Below are 20857 nucleotides of genomic sequence, written 5' to 3' on the forward strand. Positions count from 1 at the left end.
GAAGCCCACATACAAGTTTGTGTTTTGGAATACTGAAATACTCAGTGGCTGAGAGGAAGCCAAGTCCCGGTTTTGTGCTTACGTTCCTGCTTTGTGTGTAGATCTGATGCCCGTCTTCATAAAGATGACACCGACATTTGCTTCAGTAAAACACTCAACTCCTGCAAAGTGCCACAGATCCGCTACGCCAGCGTGGAGCGCCTCCTGGAGCGGCTGACAGACTTGCGGTTTCTTAGTATCGATTTCCTCAACACCTTTCTGCACACCTATCGTATTTTCACAACGGCAGCTGTGGTGCTGGCGAAACTTTCCGACATATACAAGAGGCCTTTCACCTCCATCCCTGTCAGGTAGGCCCCGGACTTGCCTGTCCTGGAAGTTGGCCCCCTCGGTCCCTGGGTCTCCATGCAGACATTCTGCCGAGCTGCTCCTACAGGATTGGCTCACCTGGGAACTTACATGCGCTGCCTGTAGAATGCGTGGGTAGACGTCTCCACAGAAAACGTTGAGAACCCTAGAGTCCCCAAGTCATCTTTGCTTGCTCCATGATTATTTGGAAGCTAGCTGTATTGTTTTAGGCTCTCCTATTTTTTTTTTAAACGGTTGTGGTTTTCAAACTTTAACATGCATTAAGAATCACCCGGGGTCTTGTTAAATTGCAGACTGTGATTTAACATGTCTGGAGTGGAGCCTCAGTTCTGCATTTCTACCAAGCGCCCCAGAGATACCAAAACTACTGGTCTTTGGGCCACAGTTTAGTAAGCAAGGGATTAGACAAGGCCTAAAAAGTGTCTGTATTCCTTCAGCAAGTGTGTGGTATATAGGTAGCATTTAAATGAAGGAAATCCAGGGGGTAATCAGAAGGGGGAATGAAGCATGAGAGACTATGGACAATGAGAAACAAACTGAGGGCCTCAGAGGGGAGGGGGGTCGGGGAATGGGATGGACCGGTGATGGGTAGTAAGGAGGGCACATATTACATGGTGCACTGGGTGTTATACGCAACTAATGATCATTGAACTTTACATCGGAAACCGGGGATGTACTGTATGGTGACTAACATAATATATAAAAAAACATTAAAAAAATAATAAAGTAACATGTATTTGCAAAAAAATTAAAAATTAAAAAAATAAATAAAGGAAATCCAGCAACGGAAGTGCAATGATATCGTGGCCTTTTAACATAGGGAGCATATTCTGAATGATATCAGGGGAATCATCTTTACTTGGCTATCATCTGTTAATAGCTTCTGCTCTTATTTTTAGGTCATTAGAATTGTTTTTTGCCACCAGCCAGAACAACAGAGGTGAACATTTGGTGGATGGCAAATCCCCACGCCTGTGTCGCAAATTCTCTTCCCCGCCACCGCTGGCTGTGTCTAGGACGTCCTCCCCAGTGAGGGCCAGAAAGCTGTCCTTGACGTCTCCATTGAACTCAAGGATAGGAGCGTTGGACCTGACCACCTGCTCAGCGTCCAGCAGCCCTACCACCACCTACAGCCCTGCTGCCTCCCCACCGCCGCACACTGGCAAAGTACCGTTGGATCTCAGCAGAGGCCTGCCTTCTCCAGAGCAAAGCCCAGGATCTGTAGAGGAGCCTATAGATAACCCCCGCATGGATCTGTGTAACAAGCTAAAACGAAGTATTCAAAGAGGTATTATCCAGCTGCCACACCCCGTGTTTGCTGGCTGCCTCCTTCCCTGCCATTCCTTCTGGAACCCTAGATCCCTTGCTTTATAGCTTTCCTACTCCTGTGTAGAAAGTGGAATGAATACAATGGCTAGTGAGAAGAGGAAATGCCTGTAGGTCACTAGCCTGTGTGGAAAGAAAGGAGGGCAAAGTTAGCTGTCCTGGGGTCTTCTATGGTAAAAGGCTAATTGTAGTCAGCTGTGTATGGAACACAGCGTTATGTGAACGGTATTACTGGAAGGTTCTTCATAGAATTGGTTAAGGCTGATACTTTGTGTAGAGGTAGGAGGCACCCTCTTCTGGGAACGTAGGCCTCAGAGCCTTCTTCTCTGGTGTCTGCCTTGAACACCCAGACTGCTTCCCGCCTCCCCTGCTAAGGATGACCCAGCCTGGAAGCATTCAGATGGCTTCTTCAGTTTCGTTACCAAGGTAGTGCTTCATATTACAACAGACATAGAGGGAGAAAAATAAAATTCGAGATAGTGTTCATTGTCCATGACAGCCAAGATGTTTGTTTTTTTTTAAAGGTGAATTGGGTATATTTTCCTGATTAAATTCTCTAATGACTTTCTTTGGCACTTAGATTAAAATATATTTTCCCTCACAAGGCCTTCAGATACTATGAGATTTGAACCTTGTCTCTCTCTCCAACCCCTGTTCCTATCATGCCTCCTAATATACTAGAATGCAGTCACAGGGATTTCCTTTTTGTGTCTCAGAAACAGCTCAGTCATTTCTGCCTCAGGGCCTTTGCACTAGTTCTTCCTCTTGCCTGGACGTGTAAGTTCCATAAGATCGGCAACATTGTCTACCTTGTTCATCAGTGTACTCTCAGTGCCTTGGCCAGTGCCTGGCAGGTAGTTAGTTTTTGTTAAATGAATGAATGAAGCAAAACATTCAGTTTACTAACCAAGGTGTATTCTGTTACCTCACCTTTCACAGCTCGGTACAATGTATGGGTTAGAGGAGGTGACTTTTGTTGCTTTAATATTTCTGTGGTGAAAATTAAAAAGGTTTCATAGCCAAATTAGAAAACAGCTTTTTTTTTGGCTGTATGATAACTGATTTATTTACTGATGACATAAAAGAAATTGGGTATTTAATCAAAGTGTCCAAATTTCAAGGAGGATCACCCAGATGGAAGCATAGACCCTTGCTTCTTTATCTTCTTGAAGCTTCTATATACTTCCTAGCTCAGATAATTTAAAAATAAGCTTCCTGAGTGAAGTACTTAATGGAATCTTAACTGGTTGGTTGTCATCATCAAAAGTAGCACCCTTTTAAACAAGAAATTCTTTAAATTGACAAGTTAGCAACTAAGGAGGAGGAAAGGAGGAAGGTAATTAAAAAGTCATTAGAACAACAAGCTTTAGTAGAATCAGGATGGATTCTTCTCAGGCATAATGAGACAGCACGCAAGCTGACAAGTACTTTTGGGGTTCGCTCCAGCGCCAGTGCCTGGGAACCTCTGTGGAGAGAGTGACTTAGGGATGCTTATCACAGACCTCCCCTCTGGGGCAGGGTGCCCTGGGAAGTACAGGAATTTCTCAGAGTATGGGAAGGTCTGCTCCCTCCTTTAATCAGATTGCAATAAATAGGAGAGAAGTCTGGCGGTTAAGTCTGGATTCTTGTGTTATTTTGAGCTAGGAGAGCTTTAGGAGTAAGCATGTTAGTGTCAGACATTCATGGCTTGGAGGTTGGTCTGAATACCAGTTCNAGATTGCAATAAATAGGAGAGAAGTCTGGCGGTTAAGTCTGGATTCTTGTGTTATTTTGAGCTAGGAGAGCTTTAGGAGTAAGCATGTTAGTGTCAGACATTCATGGCTTGGAGGTTGGTCTGAATACCAGTTCTAGAGGTCCTCAGTCAAGCTGCACTGCCCATCGTGGCTAATTCTTCCTCTTAACTTGTTACAGATTGTGACATTGCTCACCAAGTTCTCTCGTTCTGGTCTTCAACGCCCAAGCCCAGATGTTTTCCCTGCTATTTAGGTTGGAGGTGTGGTCACTGGTAGGAATCAGTAGTTTTTTTGCCTGGATCAACTTAGACTCAGGGAGACCAAGATAAATGCGAAAGAACTGGCTTAAGCTCCAAAGGAAGGACACTGACCATCAAGGCTGCTGAAGACTGGTGGGTGTAGATGTTGGACAGAGGTGCAGTCAACTGTGGTCACAGCTAGTGGCCGCTGGAGAGCTCGCTGCCCAGAGGCGGCGTGGATCATTTATGACTGGTGGCCAAAGGTGGAGAAAACCTATGAATAATGGTGTGGTGAAAACATTAGCTTCCCAGAGGCACCTGGGTGGCTCAGTTGGTTGAGTGTCTGGCTCTTGGTTTCTCAGCTCAGGTTGTGGTCGTGAGATTGATCCCTGTGTAACAGTCTGCTTCTCTCCCTCCCTTCTCCCTCTGCACCACACACCCGCCCCAGCAGCTCGCATAAGCTCTCTCTCAAATCAGTCAACCAATCTTTCCAAAAAATTAGGTTCTCTGCCACATTATAAAAATAGTGGAGGGCTTAATGCCCCTATTTTCACTGGATTTCCCCCAAACAAATGATTTGCAGTTAGATTTTCAAGAGTTAGTTTATCCACATGGTTCATGAGTTAGAAATGTCATTGTGCTATTCCCAGTCATTGTTAAATGCAGAGCTGTTCTCACTCTGGGTGATGGGGAAGTTCCCGGATTGTGTCACGTGGGGCCCATGGCACTTGATGAAGCACTCTGGAGCCAACCTCTCCTCCAGAGATGGCAGCTCCTCTACCCTCTTTGTTTCTTAGTCATATCCACTAATGTGCACCCTCTTGATTGCCCCCCAGTCCTTCCATGCCATTTCTTTTCTCCTGGCCACTTCGTTACATCCTTCTTTCTTATTTTTTTAAAATGTTATTTAAATTCCAGGTAGTTAACATACAGTGCAATATTAGTTTCAGGAATAGAATTCAGTGGTTCATCACTTGCATACACCCTAACAAGTGCCCTCCTGAATGCCTGTCACCCATCTAGCCCATCCCCCACCCACCTCTCTCCATCAACCCTCAGTTTGTTCTCTATTGTTAAGAGTCTCTTATGGTTTGTTTCCCTCTCTCTTCCCCCCCCCATATGTTCATCTGTTTTGTTTCTTAAATTCCATATATGAGTGAAATCATATGGTATTTTTCTCTAACTGGCTTATTTTGCTAGCATAATACATCTAGCTTCATGCACATCATTGCAAATGACAAGATTTCATTATTTGATGGCTGAGTAATATTCCATTATATATATATATAAGGAATATATATATATTTATAACCTCTTCTTTATCCATTCATCAGTTCATCAGTTGATGGACATTTGGGTTCTTTCCATAGTGGTTTGGCTATTGTTGATAATGCTGCTATAAACATCGGGGTGCATATACCCCTTCGAATCTGTATTTTTGTATCCTTTGGGTAAATCTCTAGTAGAGCAATTGCTGGATAGGATGCTTCTATTTTTAACTTTTTGAAGAAACTCCGTACTATTTTCTAGAGTGGCTGTACCAGTTTGTATTCCCACCAACAGTGCAAGAGGGTTCCCCTTTCTCCACATCCTCACCAACATCTGTTGTCCTGTGTTGTTGAATTTAGCATGCTGACAGGTGTGAGGCGGTATCTCATCATGGTTTTGATCCGTATTTCCCTGACGATGAGTGATGTTGAGCTTCTTTTCATGGGTCTGTTAGCCATCTGGATGTCTTTTTTGGAGAAATGTCTATTCATGTCTTCTGCCCATTTCTTAACTGGATTATTTGGTTTTTGGATATTGAGTTTGATAAGTTCTGTATAGATTTTGTATACTAACCCTTTATCAGATATGTCATTTGCAAATATCTTCTCCCATTCTGTAGGCTACCTTTTTGTTTTGTTGATTGTTTCCTTTGCTTTGCACAAGCTTTTTATCTTGATGAAGCCCCAATAGTTCATTTTTGCTTTTGTTTTCCTCTGTTGATATGTCTAGTGAGTAGTTACTACAGCCAAGGTCAAAGAGGTTGATGCCTGTATTCTCTTCTGGGATTTTAATGGTTTCCTGTCTCACATTTAGGTCTTTTATCCATTTTGAATTTATTTTTGTGTATGGTGTGACAAAGTGGTCCAATTTCATTCTTCTGCATATTGCTGTCGAGTTTTCCCATCATTTGTTAAAGACATGGTCTTCTTTCCATTGGATATTCCTTCTTGCTTTGTTGAAGATTAGTTGACCATATAGTTGTGGGTCCCTTTCTGGGTTCTCTGTTCCACTGATCCATATGTCCGTTTTTGTGACAGTACCATATTGCTTTGATGACTACAGGTTTGTAATATAGGTTGATATCTGGAATCATGATTCCTCCAGCTTTGCTTTTCTTTTTCACGGTTGCTTTGTCCATTCAGGGTCTTTTGTGGTTCCATACAAATTTTTTTTTTAATTTTATTTATTTATTCAACAGAGATAGAGACAGCCAGCGAGAGAGGGAACACAAGCAGGGGGAGTGGGAGAGGAAGAAGCAGGCTCAGAGCAGAGGAGCCTGATGTGGGGCTCGATCCCATAACGCCAGGATCATGCCCTGAGCCGAAGGCAGACGCTTAACCGCTGTGCCACCCAGGCGCCCCATCCATACAAATTTTAGAATTGTTTGTTCTAGCTCTGTGAAAAATGCTGGTGGTATTTTGATAGGGATTGCATTAAAGGTGTAGATTGCTCTGGGTAGTATAAACATTTTAACAATGTATGTTCTTCTAATCCATGAGCACCAAACGTTTTTCCATTTCTTTGTGTCCTCTTCGATTTCTTTCATAAGTGTTCTATAGTTCCCAGAGTATAGATCTTCTACCTGTTTGGTTAGGTTTATTCCTAGGTATCTTATGGTTTTTGGTGCAATTGCAAATGGGATGGATTCTATGATTTATTTTTCTGTTGCTTCATTGTTGGTGTATAGAATGAAACAGATTTCTGTACATTGATTTTCTTTTCTTTCTTTCTTTTTAATTAATTATTTATTTGAGCAAGAGAGAGTGTGTAATGGGGGGAGGGAGGGGCAGAGGGAAAGGAAGATAATTTTTTAAAAAAATATTTTATTTATTTATTTGGAGAATGTGAGCAGGGAGGGGGCAGAGAACCAGGGAGAGACTCCCAAGCAGACTCCACACTGAGCACATAGCCTGACCCGGGGCTCAGTCCCACTACCCTGAGATCACAACCGCAGCCAAAATCAGAAGTTGCACACTTAACCAACTGAGCCACTCAGATACATTATTTTATATCCTGTGACTTTGCTGAATTCATGTATCAATTCTAGCAATTTTTTGGTGGAGTATTTCGGGTTTTTTACAGAGTATCATGCTGTCTGCAAATAGTGAAAGTTTGACTTTTTCCTTGACGATTTGGATGCCTTTTCTTTCTTTTTGTTGTCTGATTGCTGATGCTAAGACTTCCAGTACTATGTTAAATAGTCATGGTGAGAGTGGACATCCCTGTCTTGTTCCTACTGTAGAGGAAAAAGCTCTCAGTTTTTGCCATTGTGGATGATATTAGCTGTGGGTCTTTCATATATGGCCTGAATGATGTTAAGGTATGTTCCATCTATACCTACTTCATTGAGGGTTTTTTTTCAAGAATGGATGCTGTATTTTGTCAAACACTTTTTCTGTGTCTATTGAGAGGATCATATGGTTCTTATCCTTTCTTTAATTAATGTGCTGTATCACTTTGATTGATTTGTGAATATGGAACCACCCCTGCAAGCCAGGAATAAATCCCACTTGATTGAAGTGAATAATTCTTTTAATGTACTGTTGGATTCAATTTGCTAGTATCTCATTGAGAATTTTTGCATCCATGTTCATCATGGATATTGGCCTGTGATTCTCCTTTTTAGTGGGGTCTTTGTCTGATTTTGGAATCAAGGTAATGCTGGCCTCCTAGAATAAGTTTGGAGGTTTTCCTTCCATTTCTGTTTTTGGAACAGTTTGAGAAGAATAGGTATTAACTCTTTAAATGTCTGGTAGAATTCCTCTGAGAAGCCGTCTGGCACTGGACTCTTGGTTGTTGGGAGATTTTTTATTATGATTCAATTTCTTCACTGGTTATGGGTCTGTTCAGGTTTTCTGTTTCTTCCTATTTCAGCTTTGGTAGTTTGTATGTCTCTAGGAATTTGCTCATTTCTTCCAGATTGCCCGGTTTGCTGGCATATAATTTTTCATAATATTCCCTTATAATTGTTTGTATTTCTGTGGTGTTGTTTATGATCATGCCTCTTTAATTCCTGATTTTATTTATTTGAGTCCTTTCTCTTTTCTTTTTGATAAGTCTGGCTAGGGGTTTATCAATTTTACTAATACTTTCGAAAAACCAGCTCTTAGTTTTGTTAACCTGTTCTACTGTTTTGTTTTGTTTTGTTTTTTCCTTTGGTTCTATCTCATTTATTTCTGCTCTAATCTTTATTATTTCCCTTCTTCTCCTGGCTTTAGGTTTTATTTGCTGTTCTTTTTCTAGCTCCTTCAGGGGTAAAGTTAGATTGTGTATTTGAGACTTTTCTTGATTCTTGAGGTAGGCCTGTATTGCATTATACTTCCTTCCTAGGACTGCCTTTGCTGTATCTCAAAGGTTTTGGACTGTTATGTTTTCATTTTCATTTGCTTCCATGTACTTTTTAATTTCTTCTTTAATTTCCTGGTTACCCCCATTCATTCTTTACTAGGATGTTCTTTAGCCTCCATGTATTTGTGGTCTTTCCAAGTTTTTTCTTGTGGTTGACTTCAGGTTTCAGTGTTTGGTCTGAAAATATGCATGCTATGATCTCAATCTTTTATTACGTATTGAGGGCTGATTTGTGACCCAGTGTGTGATCTCTTTTAGATAATGTTCCATGTGCACTCAAAAAGAATGTCTATTCTGCATTAGAATGAAATGCTCTGAATATATCTGTTAAGTCCATCTGGTCCAGTGTGTCATTCAAAGCTATGGCTACCTTGTTGATCTTCTGCTTAGATGATCTGTCCATTGCTATAAGTAGGGTGTTAATGTCCCCTACTATTATTGTATTATTATCAATGAGTTTCTTTATATTTGTTATTAATTGATTCATATATTTAGATGCCCCCAAGTTGGGGCATAAATATTTACAATTGTTAGGTCTTCTTGATGGATAGACCCCTTAATTACGATAATGCCCTTCTTCACCTCTTGTACAGTCTTTGGTTTAAAAATCATGGGGCGCCTGGGTGGCGCAGTCGTTAAAGCGACCGCCTTCAGCTCAGGGCGTGATCCTGGCGTTCCGGGATAGAGTCCCACATCGGGCTCCTCGGCTGGGAGCCTGCTTCTTCCTCTCCCTCTCCCCTGCTGTGTTCCCTCTCTCGCTGGCTGTCTCTCTATCACATAAGTAAGAATAAAAAAAAAAAAATACTTAAAAAAAAATCAAGTTTGCCTGACATAAATATGGCTGCTCTGGTTTTCTTTTGATGTCCATTAGCATGATAGATGGTTCTGCATCCCCTTTACATCTTTATTTCTTTTCCCTTTCTGTAGCTGTCTTCTGATTACTTTTAATGTATTTACTTCCCACCTTGTTCCTAACAAGTAGTTAAAGTGGTAGTTCAAACAGGAACATGGTATAGCTGGATTAAAAATAAAATGAATAAGGAAATCAAGCAATGAAGAAAAACTGTCTGAGGCCAAGGGTATGGTTAGTGAGCAGTGAACACAGCACTGTGTGGTCTTCTGCAGTTCCTTGGGTCACCCTGGTTTGGGTTCTGAAAATAATCAATTATGTGATTCATACTGAAACCTAAGAATAGACTGGTGTACAGGCACGTCTTTTCTTCCTACTGGGACTTGAGAACAATTTATCCTGTGGATTCCCTTAAAGGAAATGCTGTGAGTAGAAAGCTTAGAATTAACACTGGAGACTAGGGAGCTCTGTGGCATTTTTCTGAAGAGGTGAAACAAAGGAATCATAGATTTTTCTTTTATTTTGCTTTGATAAATGGGCAAAATTCGTCATGAATAGGCCTAAGAAAGTCATGGATAAAACACTTCACTTCAGCATCAGTCTGACAGGTTCAGTGTGTGTGTGTGTGTGTGTGTGTGTGTGTGTGTGTGTGTGTACACGATGTCTGTAGGAGCCAAGAGTGCTGCTGTGTTAACTCTGTTGTCTAGTCTCGAAAATTCTAATTGGCAAAGAAAAGGGAGACACTGATCTGTCTTTAATTTGAAAGATGTTTGCATGTGCTTTGCATAATGTTAACACTTAAAACAGTTGGCAAACTTGAATAAGAATTCTGTGCCAACAGTTTATACATTTTTGGCTTTTCACTTCAGGATACAACTCTGTACGACCTCATTGCGTAATACCAGCTTCATCCGTTAGGTCCGTACTTAGGCCATAGGTCTCTCTCACTGCTGATCAGCTAGACAGTTTCAGGGCACACCATGTGAAAAATGTTAGGGACTTTTGTCTAGTTTTATTGTCGTTGCAATGCTAATGCCAACCTACAATATTTTCTGGCAAGAGAACTGCAAATGACGTAAAGGGAAAGAAGAGAAATAGGAACTATTCCTCAAAGTGAGCAAAACGATGAAGCTCGGAGGGAAAACGAATGCACGTTATCCCCTTTTCCCCCCCCCCCCCCGCCAAGTCCCCAGATCTGTCCCAGGCTCACCTGTTATTCATTAGTGCCCTCCTTTCTTCCTAGCAGGCCAGCCCCACCTTCTACCACCCTGGATTTTCCTTAGAAATGCACATTTCAGCCCAACTCATCCGTATTCCACCTGATGGTGGGATCTCCACAAAAATCCAGCCAGCGGCAGGCAAGGAAGGGAAGGCACGAGACTGCTGCCTGTATTTGGGTCTCTCACCTGCCAGTGTGCACTCGGATCATGACTGTGCAACCCATGCTAGATGTTGCTGCACAGCCCGCATCACCGGTGTCTGTCTCTGTGTTCTGAGCTTGAAAATTGCCTGCCTGTGGGCTGAAAGTGCTCCCAATTTTAGCATTTGTTTTGAGCCCACATCTGCCTACTCGTCCTGCAAGCAAAGCTGTTTGCATGAAACTTGATTGAAAGTGAACATGCCAGAAGGAAATGCTTCTTCTCCCCCACCCTGCTGGCATGCTTTCTTCTCTCTGTAGTTGCCTGTTTGCTTACAGTGTTATTCTTTGCTTTCCTGTTCTTTCAGGGGATATTCAGGGCCTGACCATCTCTCTCCCTGGGAAGTTTTTTGGGTTCAGGATAATTGCTGACTAAATGATTTTTTCATTTGCCTCAGAGGATTGAATGGTTGAATCAGCGCAAGGACACGTATTTGATATTCTGCTCGCTCTTGCACAGCAGACGCCTTCCATTACAGAATTTTGAGGGAGTTATTTAGAAAATAATAAAACTAACAGCTAAGCATGGATTTTTTTGTCTGTATCCTGCATCATTGCCAGCTTTACTGTAATTATGTCATTCAGGGAAAGAGCCTAACCATTTCCCATCCCTGGCCCCTTTGTGCTTCAAAAGAGCCGAATTGTGGCCATATTTCCAAGGAAGCAAATCACATGCAAGAAGTCATTAGGGATTTTGGAAAGGTTGATTGATTAAAATCTTGAATGGAATGGCAAAGGGAGCTGAGCTGAGAGCGGTCCTGCTGACAGGGGTAATGGAACATTAGTAGAGGTGACACAGCTGTTACAGGTTAATGAAAAGCCCTAGGAAAAAGGAGTACAAGAATTGCTGGAAATTTATGAATTTTTGGTTGTGCTTTTCTGTGAAAGAATGTACACATAGTTGTAGTTTTACCTGGTTAATAGGGCAGTGTGAGTAGTACAGAAACATCATCAGTAATAGCCTAATGAGACCCTAGAATGATGTGCCTTTTATTCGTGGGAACGTAGCTTCAGTGAAAAGGCTCAGATGATCTTAAACTTTCCCTATAGTTCATTCTGAAAATTTCCACTTGCCTCCTGCTGAGCTGTGGCTTTGATCAGGGCTATCCAATAGAACTTTCTGGGAGGATGGAGATGCTCTGTGACTCTGCCATCCTGTACTGTAACCACTAGCTGCATTCGGGACTGAGCACTTGAAATATGGCTAGTGCAAGTAAGGAACTGAATTAGTAACTTAATTTTAGTTGATTTTAATTTAAATTTACCTAGTCCCATTTGGCTAATGCTACCATTTTGGACAGGGCAGCTCTAGGTCCTTGGGAGTCTCCAGACCTTCATGGGGACCACACTGGTAGAGATTCAAACTTCAGTTGGTATAAGGGGGTAACCCAAGCAAAGAATAAGTGAAGTCCCAGTTTTGATCCCAGTCTGATTTGCAATCTGGAAATGTCCCTCTTCCCTTACTCTTCCGGAGGGTAGGGAACCCACAGCACATCCCCTGTTCTTTTTAACTTCTGCTGTTGTGTTGGGCAGAAAGGACTGGGTATGGTTAGCCAGGCTCACCAGGGTCGCAAGACAGGAGTAAAGAAGACATTGCGTTGAGATTTAGTGACATTAGCAGACTGCTCGGAGGAATGACTTGATTTCATATTAAAGCCCTTTAAAAATGTAGACTCATCTGGAAGGCTGTTATCCATAATAAACCTTTGTGTTTCTGTGCCTACTACTGTGCCTATTGAATTCATGGCCTGGTTGTTAAAATTCCTGATGTTTCCAAGCAGCTGTCCTAGAGTCTGTGCCCATGGACCGAGCAGGAGTGGAAAGTTCCCCGGTGGCGGACAGCACGGACCTTTCACCTTGCCGGTCACCCTCCACGCCTCAGCACCTCCGTTATCGTCAGCCTGTAGGTAAGCTCAGAAGGAGACATGGAAATATAAAAGCAGGAAATATGAAAGGAGCAAAAGATAGATCCTAGTTTCTGAATCTTTCTTTTGCCTGTTTCACTCCCCAAATATTTTTTAGTCTGTTACAAACATTAGTTGGAAGGAAACAATGTGTCTGTCATGTAGTGGAGAAATGAATGATTAGAGAATATATCATTAGTGTAACTAATAGTGATCTGACCCCATCATTGCACAAGAGGCTTGTCCTTAGAGGGCGGCTGGTTGAAGAGTGTCAGTGCTTCCTTTACCAAAATGTTCTTGGACTCTGCCACCTTATCGTGAATCCCAATGTAGTCTGTATTAAATAGGCTCCTCTGGGACACCGCAATTTTGGGGGGACCTTATTAAGCACACTATGTCACCTAAAATAAGGTCCAGTGGAATAAATACCTAGTAGTGCAATTGCTAGGTCGTAGGGTAGCTCTATTTCTAACTTTTTGAGGAAACTCCACACTGTTTTCCACAGTGGCTGCTCTGGTTTGCATCGCCACTAACAGTGTAAGAGGGATCCCAGTTCCTTGCGTCCTCGCCACCATATGATTTCACTCATGTGTGGAATCTAAGAAACAAAACAGATGAGCATAGGGGAAGGGAAGGGAAAATAAAATAAGATAAAAACAGAGAGGGAGGCAAATCGTAAAAGACTCTTAACTCTAGGAAACAAACTGAGGGTTGCTGGACGGGTGGTGGGTGGGGGATGGGGTAACTGGGTGATGGGCATGAAGGAGGGCACTTGATGGAATGAGCACTGAGTGTTACAGGCAACTGATGAATCACTAAATTCTGCCCCTGAAACTAACACAGTATGTGTTAACTAAATTGAATTTAAATAAAGAATTTAAAATAAGGTCCAGTTACACGGGACCCCAATTATCATTATTGTTCATGTGGCAGAAACTGGTGTATTTTCTATAGTTATGAAAATTATAAAGCATTACCCATAATTTGTTTTAGAACATACCGAATGTCCTATAATTGGAGGAAAAACCGTTAGACCAAAAGGTAGAAATTTTTTATCTCCCCATTGTTCACATAAAAAAAATCAAAGTAATAGTTGTTTTTTGAAACATTTTTACAGTGGTTTGCCATTAGGGTATGCATTAAGATAATGTTTTCCTACTAGGAATTACAAACTTTAAACACTTGTTAAACCTTAGAAATATTTAAAAACAAACAGATGTGTTGTTAATCCTTACATTTTTCTTTACTAATCAAAAACAAAAAAACACAACAGTTGGTTTTGAAGTGTTTCCTTTATTCTCCTCAAGTCAGTTATTTCAAGCTAGAGGAGAAAACTATTCAGTTACGAAACCAGATTCACCCCAAGTAATCCAAGTAAAATGTAAACATTTTTTTTTACTTTCATACACCTGCTTTAAATAGAACACTTTAGGGGCGCCTGGGTGGCACAGCGGTTAGGCGGCTGCCTTCGGCTCAGGGCATGATCCCGGTGTTGTGGGATCGAGCCCCACATCAGGCTCCTCCGCCATGAGCCTGCTTCTTCCTCTCCCACTCCCCCTTTGTGTTCCCTCTCTCGCTGGCTGTCTCTATCTCTGTCAAATAAATAAATAAAATCTTTAAAAAAATAATAATAATAAATAAATAAATAAATAGAACACTTTAGCACAAGGCTCCAAGTGGCCATTTCCTTTGTAGCCTTGGCCAAGGGGTGGAAGTTGTCTTTGCGATCAGCTCCCGGAGAAGCTAAACGCGGGTCAGGCTGCTGTCAGAAGACTCACCCAGATGGATATCAGGCCCTGGGGAGTGGACCGATTTCAGGCTTCTGATCAACCATGGGTCACCCTGACGTTTGGGTCGTTCTGGCAGATGAAAGTGGCGAGTAGGACTCCCCTGGCTTGTTACAGGTCTACTGTAGTGTTAGCCAGATCTCTCTGCTGCTCTTAGAGCTTTGGTCAGTCCAGGCCTTGGTGACTTCCTTGATCCCTGTGACGTGGGACAGACCCCCATCTTGAGTTCAAGGTAACCATCCTGAGCTTTTTGGGGCCAAAGCTCACGAAAGCAAAACTCTACCAAGGCGAGAAATAAATACTCTTCACTTGGTCACTATTACCAGGGCTCTGCTTTATAGTCTTTTTTCATATGTTTATATTCATCTATAAAATTTTTTAATTTATATAAGCGTTATTTGGAAATCCTCATCCTGTTTGTAAATTAAATTAAGTCCTTTGTTTCTTCTCTGATGTGACTACATCCCAGAGACATAGGAACATGGGAAGGAAGCTGAAATCTGTGACAAAACAGAGGATCCAAATGGGGACAGTGTCACACATTTTCTTGCCGTTTAGCTGAAATTGTGCCGGCTCATCTGTCTACTTGCCACCTCCTTCCACAAATATTTAAAAGCCACTGCTAGAGGAGAGGATAGAGCTGTTCTGTGTTTTCTACTGGGGTGTAGTAAGCAGCTCTTTGCCTTGCCTTGTATTTATTTATTTTAAGCATGGCTATATCACTGTAGGGGCAAACTAATAAAAACCCTTCAGGTCAGAATCACAGTGAATTATTTTCACTAAAAGCCTGAATGAGGAAAAACAGTGAGGTTGGCATCAGCATTATCAGATGCTGTGTGTAAAATGTCTGAGGAGGGAAAGGGCTGCAAAAGGGGGCTCAGAGCATCTTTTTGGTTTTAGAATGCATCCAAACTTTAGCAGTGTTTTGGGCAGAAAATTCTATTGGTAATATGATGTAGGAAATTTTTTTTGATGTGGGAAATTTTTTTTAAAAAGATTTTATTTATTTATTTGACAGAGAGAGAGACAGCCAGCAAGAGAGGGAACACAAGCAGGGGGAGTGGGAAAGGAAGAAGCAGGCTCCCAGCGGAGCAGGGAGCCCAATGTGGGGCTCGATCCCAGGACCCTGGGATCGTGCCCTGGGCCAAAGGCAGACGTTTAATGACTGAGCCACCCAGGCATCCCTGATGTAGGAAATTTTTTAAAAACGATTTTTTATATTGAAATATAATTCAGGTACCTTAAAGTTCTTCTCAAGTATACAGTTCAGTGGCTTTTATACATTCATAAGATTGGGCAGCCATCACCACTGTTGCACTGCACAGCACCTTTATTACCCCCAGAAGAAATCCTGTGCCCATTAGCAGTCACTGCCCATTCCCATCTCCCCACAGCCTCTGGCATCCACTAATCTACTTTCTGTCTCTGGGGATTTACCTGTCCCAGACATTTCATATGCATAGAATCATACAATACATGACTTTTTGTGATTGACTTCTTTTGCTTAGCATGTTTTCATGGATCATTCATGTTGTAGGCATCAGTCCTTCATTCCTTTTTATGGCTAAATAATATTCCCTTGTATTGATATACCACATCTGGTTTATCCATTCCCTGGTTGATGGACATTTGGGTGTTTGTACTTCTTAGCTATTGTGAACAATGCTGCTAGGGATATTCGTGTATTATTTTTTGCAAGGATATGTTTTCAGTTCTCTTGGGTGTCTACCTAGAGTGCAATTACTGATGTAAAATCTTGTTATTTTTCTATTAACAAGGACAATACAGGGTGTCTGGCCCAAGCCTTCATCCAGTGCAGGAATGAAAATGAAAATTTTCCTTACGGAATATTACCCATCTGCCTCACCATGCCATTTCCATTCTTTCACATAACCAGGACAGACGGCCGACAACTCGCACTGCTCTGTTTCGCCGGCGTCTGCCTTTGCGATTGCCACGGCGGCTGCAGGACACGGAAGTCCCCCAGGTGAGCAGGGCCGAGCAGCCACGTGCAGACTGACAGGAATGCACATGAAATCAGCGGTGCTTGCCTGCCGGTGTGTTGGTGAGACACTGGGCAGCTTGCTAAGATGGCAGATTCCCAGCTCCCCTTCTAAGTCAGTGTGTCACATGGTCTTTTATTGACTGATTATTCATGCATGTACTTACTTATTTTTAATTTTGGTATTTGAGTAGAGTTGACACGTAATTTTACACTAGTTTCGGGCGTGCAGCCTAGTGATTCAATGTCTGTGTGTTATGCTGTGCTTACCACAAATGTAGGTAGCTACCATATTATTGACTATATTCCCTGCGCTGTGCCTTTACCCCCCTGACTTATTCATGTCATAGCCAGAGCATGTATCTCCCGCTCCCCTTCACCCGTAGACTGTCTTTTAAGTAAGCGCCTTCAGGTGAGTCTTACACAGGTGTTGTGTGGGTGATACTTTTAAGAACTTCTGTATCGCAGAAGGAAGCATGTTGTTTTATGGAGTTCTTTAACCTTTTTAGCCGAATTACCAGGAACAAGCGTTTCCTTTAAAATTGAGTAAAATGGTAAAAGCATATGCAAGGCAGTCAGGAAGGCTTATGGAGGGAAGGAAGTTGGAGGGACTGTTGCTTAACAAATCCGTATGTGGTTTAAACAGCTTTGTTGTTGTGGGTGTCTTCACCCAAACAAACCCCATGGGTTCTGATCATCAAGCCTTGTAGAACCATGAGTGAGGGTGTATTTTGTTAACTAGCTATTGTTCACCTACCACAAAAGAATCCATTTCCAAAGCCTATGAACCTGTATTCAACAATAGTAGCTAGTAAGTTCTATCTGTGTGAATTCTTTCTAACTTGAAGTAAGAACAAAGAGAGAGGTTCTATAATGAACATAAGCTACCATAGGGATTATACATATATATGTACATATATATACATGTGTGTGTATATATATATATACTATATACACGTATATGTGTATATACATACATATATATATATATATATATATACACCCCATCTGAATGGAAATCTTTACAGATTAACCACATTCCATCTCCAGTATTTTGCCATACATGCTGCATTGGATGTGGTCAGGAAAATTGGGGTGTGTTTTGCTCTAACTAATCTCAAAACCTTCCCCTCAAGTTCCCATCAACATAACACAAAACAGCCTATAATGGTAATAGCATTGATGTCTTGTCAATCCAGTTGACTTCTGTTGTCAACTCCATTCATAATAATGAACATCTCTTTGGTGAAATGATGAAGGAGTCTTCACTATGCTCTCAGCAGAATTGGTTACCATTTGGGATTTGTTGAGATCCTCTCTGTCTTTCATCTCACAAGCTAGTTCATCTTTGGAAAAAGTAACATACAGAGCTTCCTCATAGGTTTTATCATTTAGATATGGTTCATGAGGGAAAAGAGTTTTTATGTTAATTCTCCATGAGCCTATTTCTGCATTGGCTGGAGGCTGGGGAGGGGGAAGGTCCTTCTTTTTCACCTGGGATTGTAGCAAAGTTCTTTTTTTTTTTTTTTAAAGATTTTATCTATTATTTGACAGAGAGAGAGAGAGACAGGCAGCGAGAGAGGGAACACAAGCAGGGGGAGTGGGAGAGGAAGAAGCAGGCTCCTGGCAGAGGAGCCCGATGTTGGGCTCGATCCCAGAACTCCGGGATCACACCCTGAGCTGAAGGCAGATGCTTAACGACTGAGCCACCCAGGCGCCCCTGTAGCAAAGATCTGATGAGCTTTAGAGAGTGGCCTCTGACTTTGGCTTGTGTGTACATGATGGTTCAGGGGATAAAGTGACCAAAACAGCCAAGTCTTCCACACCATTGGAACACTGCTGTTCCTGCTTCCTTTCTTCTTACTTCTCCCCTGCTACTGAAATAGCTTTAGGAAGAAAGCTCCCTTCAGTGAACCAGCTGAGGAGGGGTGGATGGTGATTGCCCAGAGCCAGTGTGGCGAGGGGCAGGGTAGCCTGATCCGGAGCAAGTAGACTGCTTTTTTATGACGGGGCTGCTGGTGTTGCCTGGAATGTGGTCTGGTGCCACATGATTCCATTTGAGAAGTCAAGGAAATAAGGGATGGGATTTGGCAGTGGCTGTGGCACTGCTGCTAAGGGTGGCAGGTTGCACATGGGTCACTGCTAGTGGTGGTAAGAAAGGGGGTTTCTTATAGAGTGGGGGCCAGTATATTCCTGGGGCTCAGCCACTCCATGGAGCTGGCCCCCCATAGGGGATCCCTGGAGAACTCGACAGAAGAGCTGGGTACACAAGTGGCTGAGGAAGGTGGACTGGGAGCAGAAACAGGAAGTGTGCAAAGACAATCCGGACTTACTGGCTAGCCAGGGAGAGTAGCAGCTGCCCCAGGAAGCCCTAGATCCTGACAGACAAATGTTCAAGGGAAGAGAGTGCTAGATAGTGCTTAACTCCCACACCAGATTCTGTGTCCACTTTCTGAACCAGGAATTGCTGACCCAGATTCACCCCAGAACCTAGGGAGTTACCAAGGCAAGCAGAAGGGAAGATTGTGGAAGCAAGCGAACACCTCACGCTTGCATCAGCCCTTGCAGGCCTCCCGTCTGCTTGTGGGGCTGTGATGTGGGCGCACCTGGCAGTGCAGCTCTGCTGCATCCTAGCCCCTGGCAGGAAGCAAGGTGGTGCCTCGTTAGGCCATGTGGTCTGCGGATTGGGCTTCCATGTTTCAGGCTGTCTTCAGGTTCCCTCCTGCTTTAATCCTCTCCCACTTGCCTACTCCCATCCCTACCCCCTCATCCAAATACACAGGAGTCTGGCAGCTCTGGGTTAGATGTGTCAATTAGTGATTATGTTTTCAAATATTCACTCCAGGCATTTGCATGCTAAGCCATTTCTCTTTAATTATTGCTTGGAAGGCTTTGCTACATCATTAAAAGGAATTTCAAATTTAGCAAGAAAGTGGACCGAAAGTTTTCTTTGTAAAGATCCCAGACAGGTTGCACCTGCTTGGCCCTGAAGGCAGAGAAAGCTGATTTATTCGTGGAAGGTGGCCTGGGGATCCACTTCCCGGGGTCTGGGCCTGCCTAATTTCCACACACACTGGAAAAGCCTGGGTTTTCCCCTCTGGTTTCATTTAGGACCAACAGCCCAGTCCTTTCCAAAGACCGGCAAGTCTCTCCTTCCTTATCAATTCCCTTTGCCTCTACTGGAGGTTCCTCATCGGAGACAAAGGAAAGCCAATTCTGTGGGTATGATTGCAACCCTAAAGCAATTCTTGTTCACTTCACATGATGAAGATTTAACAGTTTATTTAGTGTTTGCCTTGTGATTGGCAGCCCAGTTACATTGGGCCCACTAATGATAGGGTCCAGAATTTGAGGCCTAACACTTATACAATTACCCCAAGGAAAAAAATCTAAAATCACAAATACAAACCTTTAGGACACCTCCCAGGGCTTTGGAAGAAGCCCATACACAGCGAGAAGCCCTGAAGCTGAAGTGTCATTGGTTTCCTACTAAATACGCTTACGAGTCCACTCCAGATCATTCTTGGAATTGCGATAGCTATAGGAAATTTTGTTAGTTGGGGAGTGGGAGTGGGGGATGGGACCAGTCATCATCAGTCAATCAAGTAAGTGCCCTTTCTTGTAGCGGAGCTTTAACTCTATACAAGATCGAGATGGAGGACAATTAACAAGGTCTCACGTGTCACGACACTGGTTGCAATGTATTTTTAAGCATCTGCTCAAATTTAGAAGCTCTGTATTAAAATAGAAATTAAAATGTGTGCATTGCAGAGGGTTGCTGATACAGAGAATCTGCAGGTGCAGTTTGGATGTAGTTGTGATATGAATAGAAATGCACATCCAGTGAATACACATATCAGGGCACATCGTGGTGCTTACTCCACACCTGAAGCCCTAGGGTTAATTATAGAGTTTATGAAATGATCTAAAGTGAAATATGGAAGTGTGCGGTGGGTTATTTTTGTGAGACTAGAAATAATGGCGGTGGAGGAGCTACAAGCAACTCTCGATTATCTGTGAGCAGACTATGTGTTTTACCATTCTATGCAAGTCAAGGTAAATTAACAAAATAGAGGAATGGTTGACTGTACTTTTGGGAAAGTTAATGGCACAGTTACAATTGCTTAGAGAAATAGTGAGTTCTTTATTGGTAATTACTTGGTACTTGTAAAGTAGGTAATTCATAATCTGTTTTCTCTTCTGTCAAACTGTTACTCAAGCCCGTGCAGTTAATAGTAGATCCGAACTTGGTGTGAATTTAGCTTGGGCCAGTTTTTAAAAATCCTGGTACCTGGTCCCATCCCCAGAGATTCTGACTTGATTGGTCTGGGTACATCCTAGGCATCAGGGTTTTTTTAAAGTTCCCTGGGTGATCCTAGTGGGGAGCCAAGCTGGGGAACTGCCGGACTATGGAGGAGGTGTGTTTGTTCCTTCTCCGGTTGCAGCAGTTCCAGTTTATCTCATGGAAGCCTGGATCCCTCTAGACTACATTATTTTCTTCTTTGATAAGACGGAAGTGGGAAGGGACGCCTGGGTGGCACAGCGGTTAAGCGTCTACCTTCGGCTCAGGGCGTGATCCCGGAGTTATGGGATCGAGCCCCACATCAGGCTTC

At 42.6% G+C, this 20857-nt stretch overlaps 1 protein-coding gene across 1 annotated transcript in view; it reads left to right on the forward strand.

The window, feature by feature from the left end:
* RASGRF2 (Ras protein specific guanine nucleotide releasing factor 2) overlaps positions 1–20857 on the forward strand; it is a 229871-nt gene that overhangs the window by 125642 nt on the left and 83372 nt on the right. Inside the window, exons 14-17 of the mRNA XM_019796394.2 lie at positions 102–350; positions 1269–1657; positions 12333–12458; positions 16140–16229. Of these exons, the coding sequence (XP_019651953.1) occupies positions 102–350; positions 1269–1657; positions 12333–12458; positions 16140–16229 (854 nt within the window). The remainder of the gene's footprint in view (positions 1–101; positions 351–1268; positions 1658–12332; positions 12459–16139; positions 16230–20857) is intronic.

Source organism: Ailuropoda melanoleuca, chromosome 3 (assembly GCF_002007445.2).
Source record: "Ailuropoda melanoleuca isolate Jingjing chromosome 3, ASM200744v2, whole genome shotgun sequence".
NCBI lineage: Eukaryota > Metazoa > Chordata > Mammalia > Carnivora > Ursidae > Ailuropoda > Ailuropoda melanoleuca.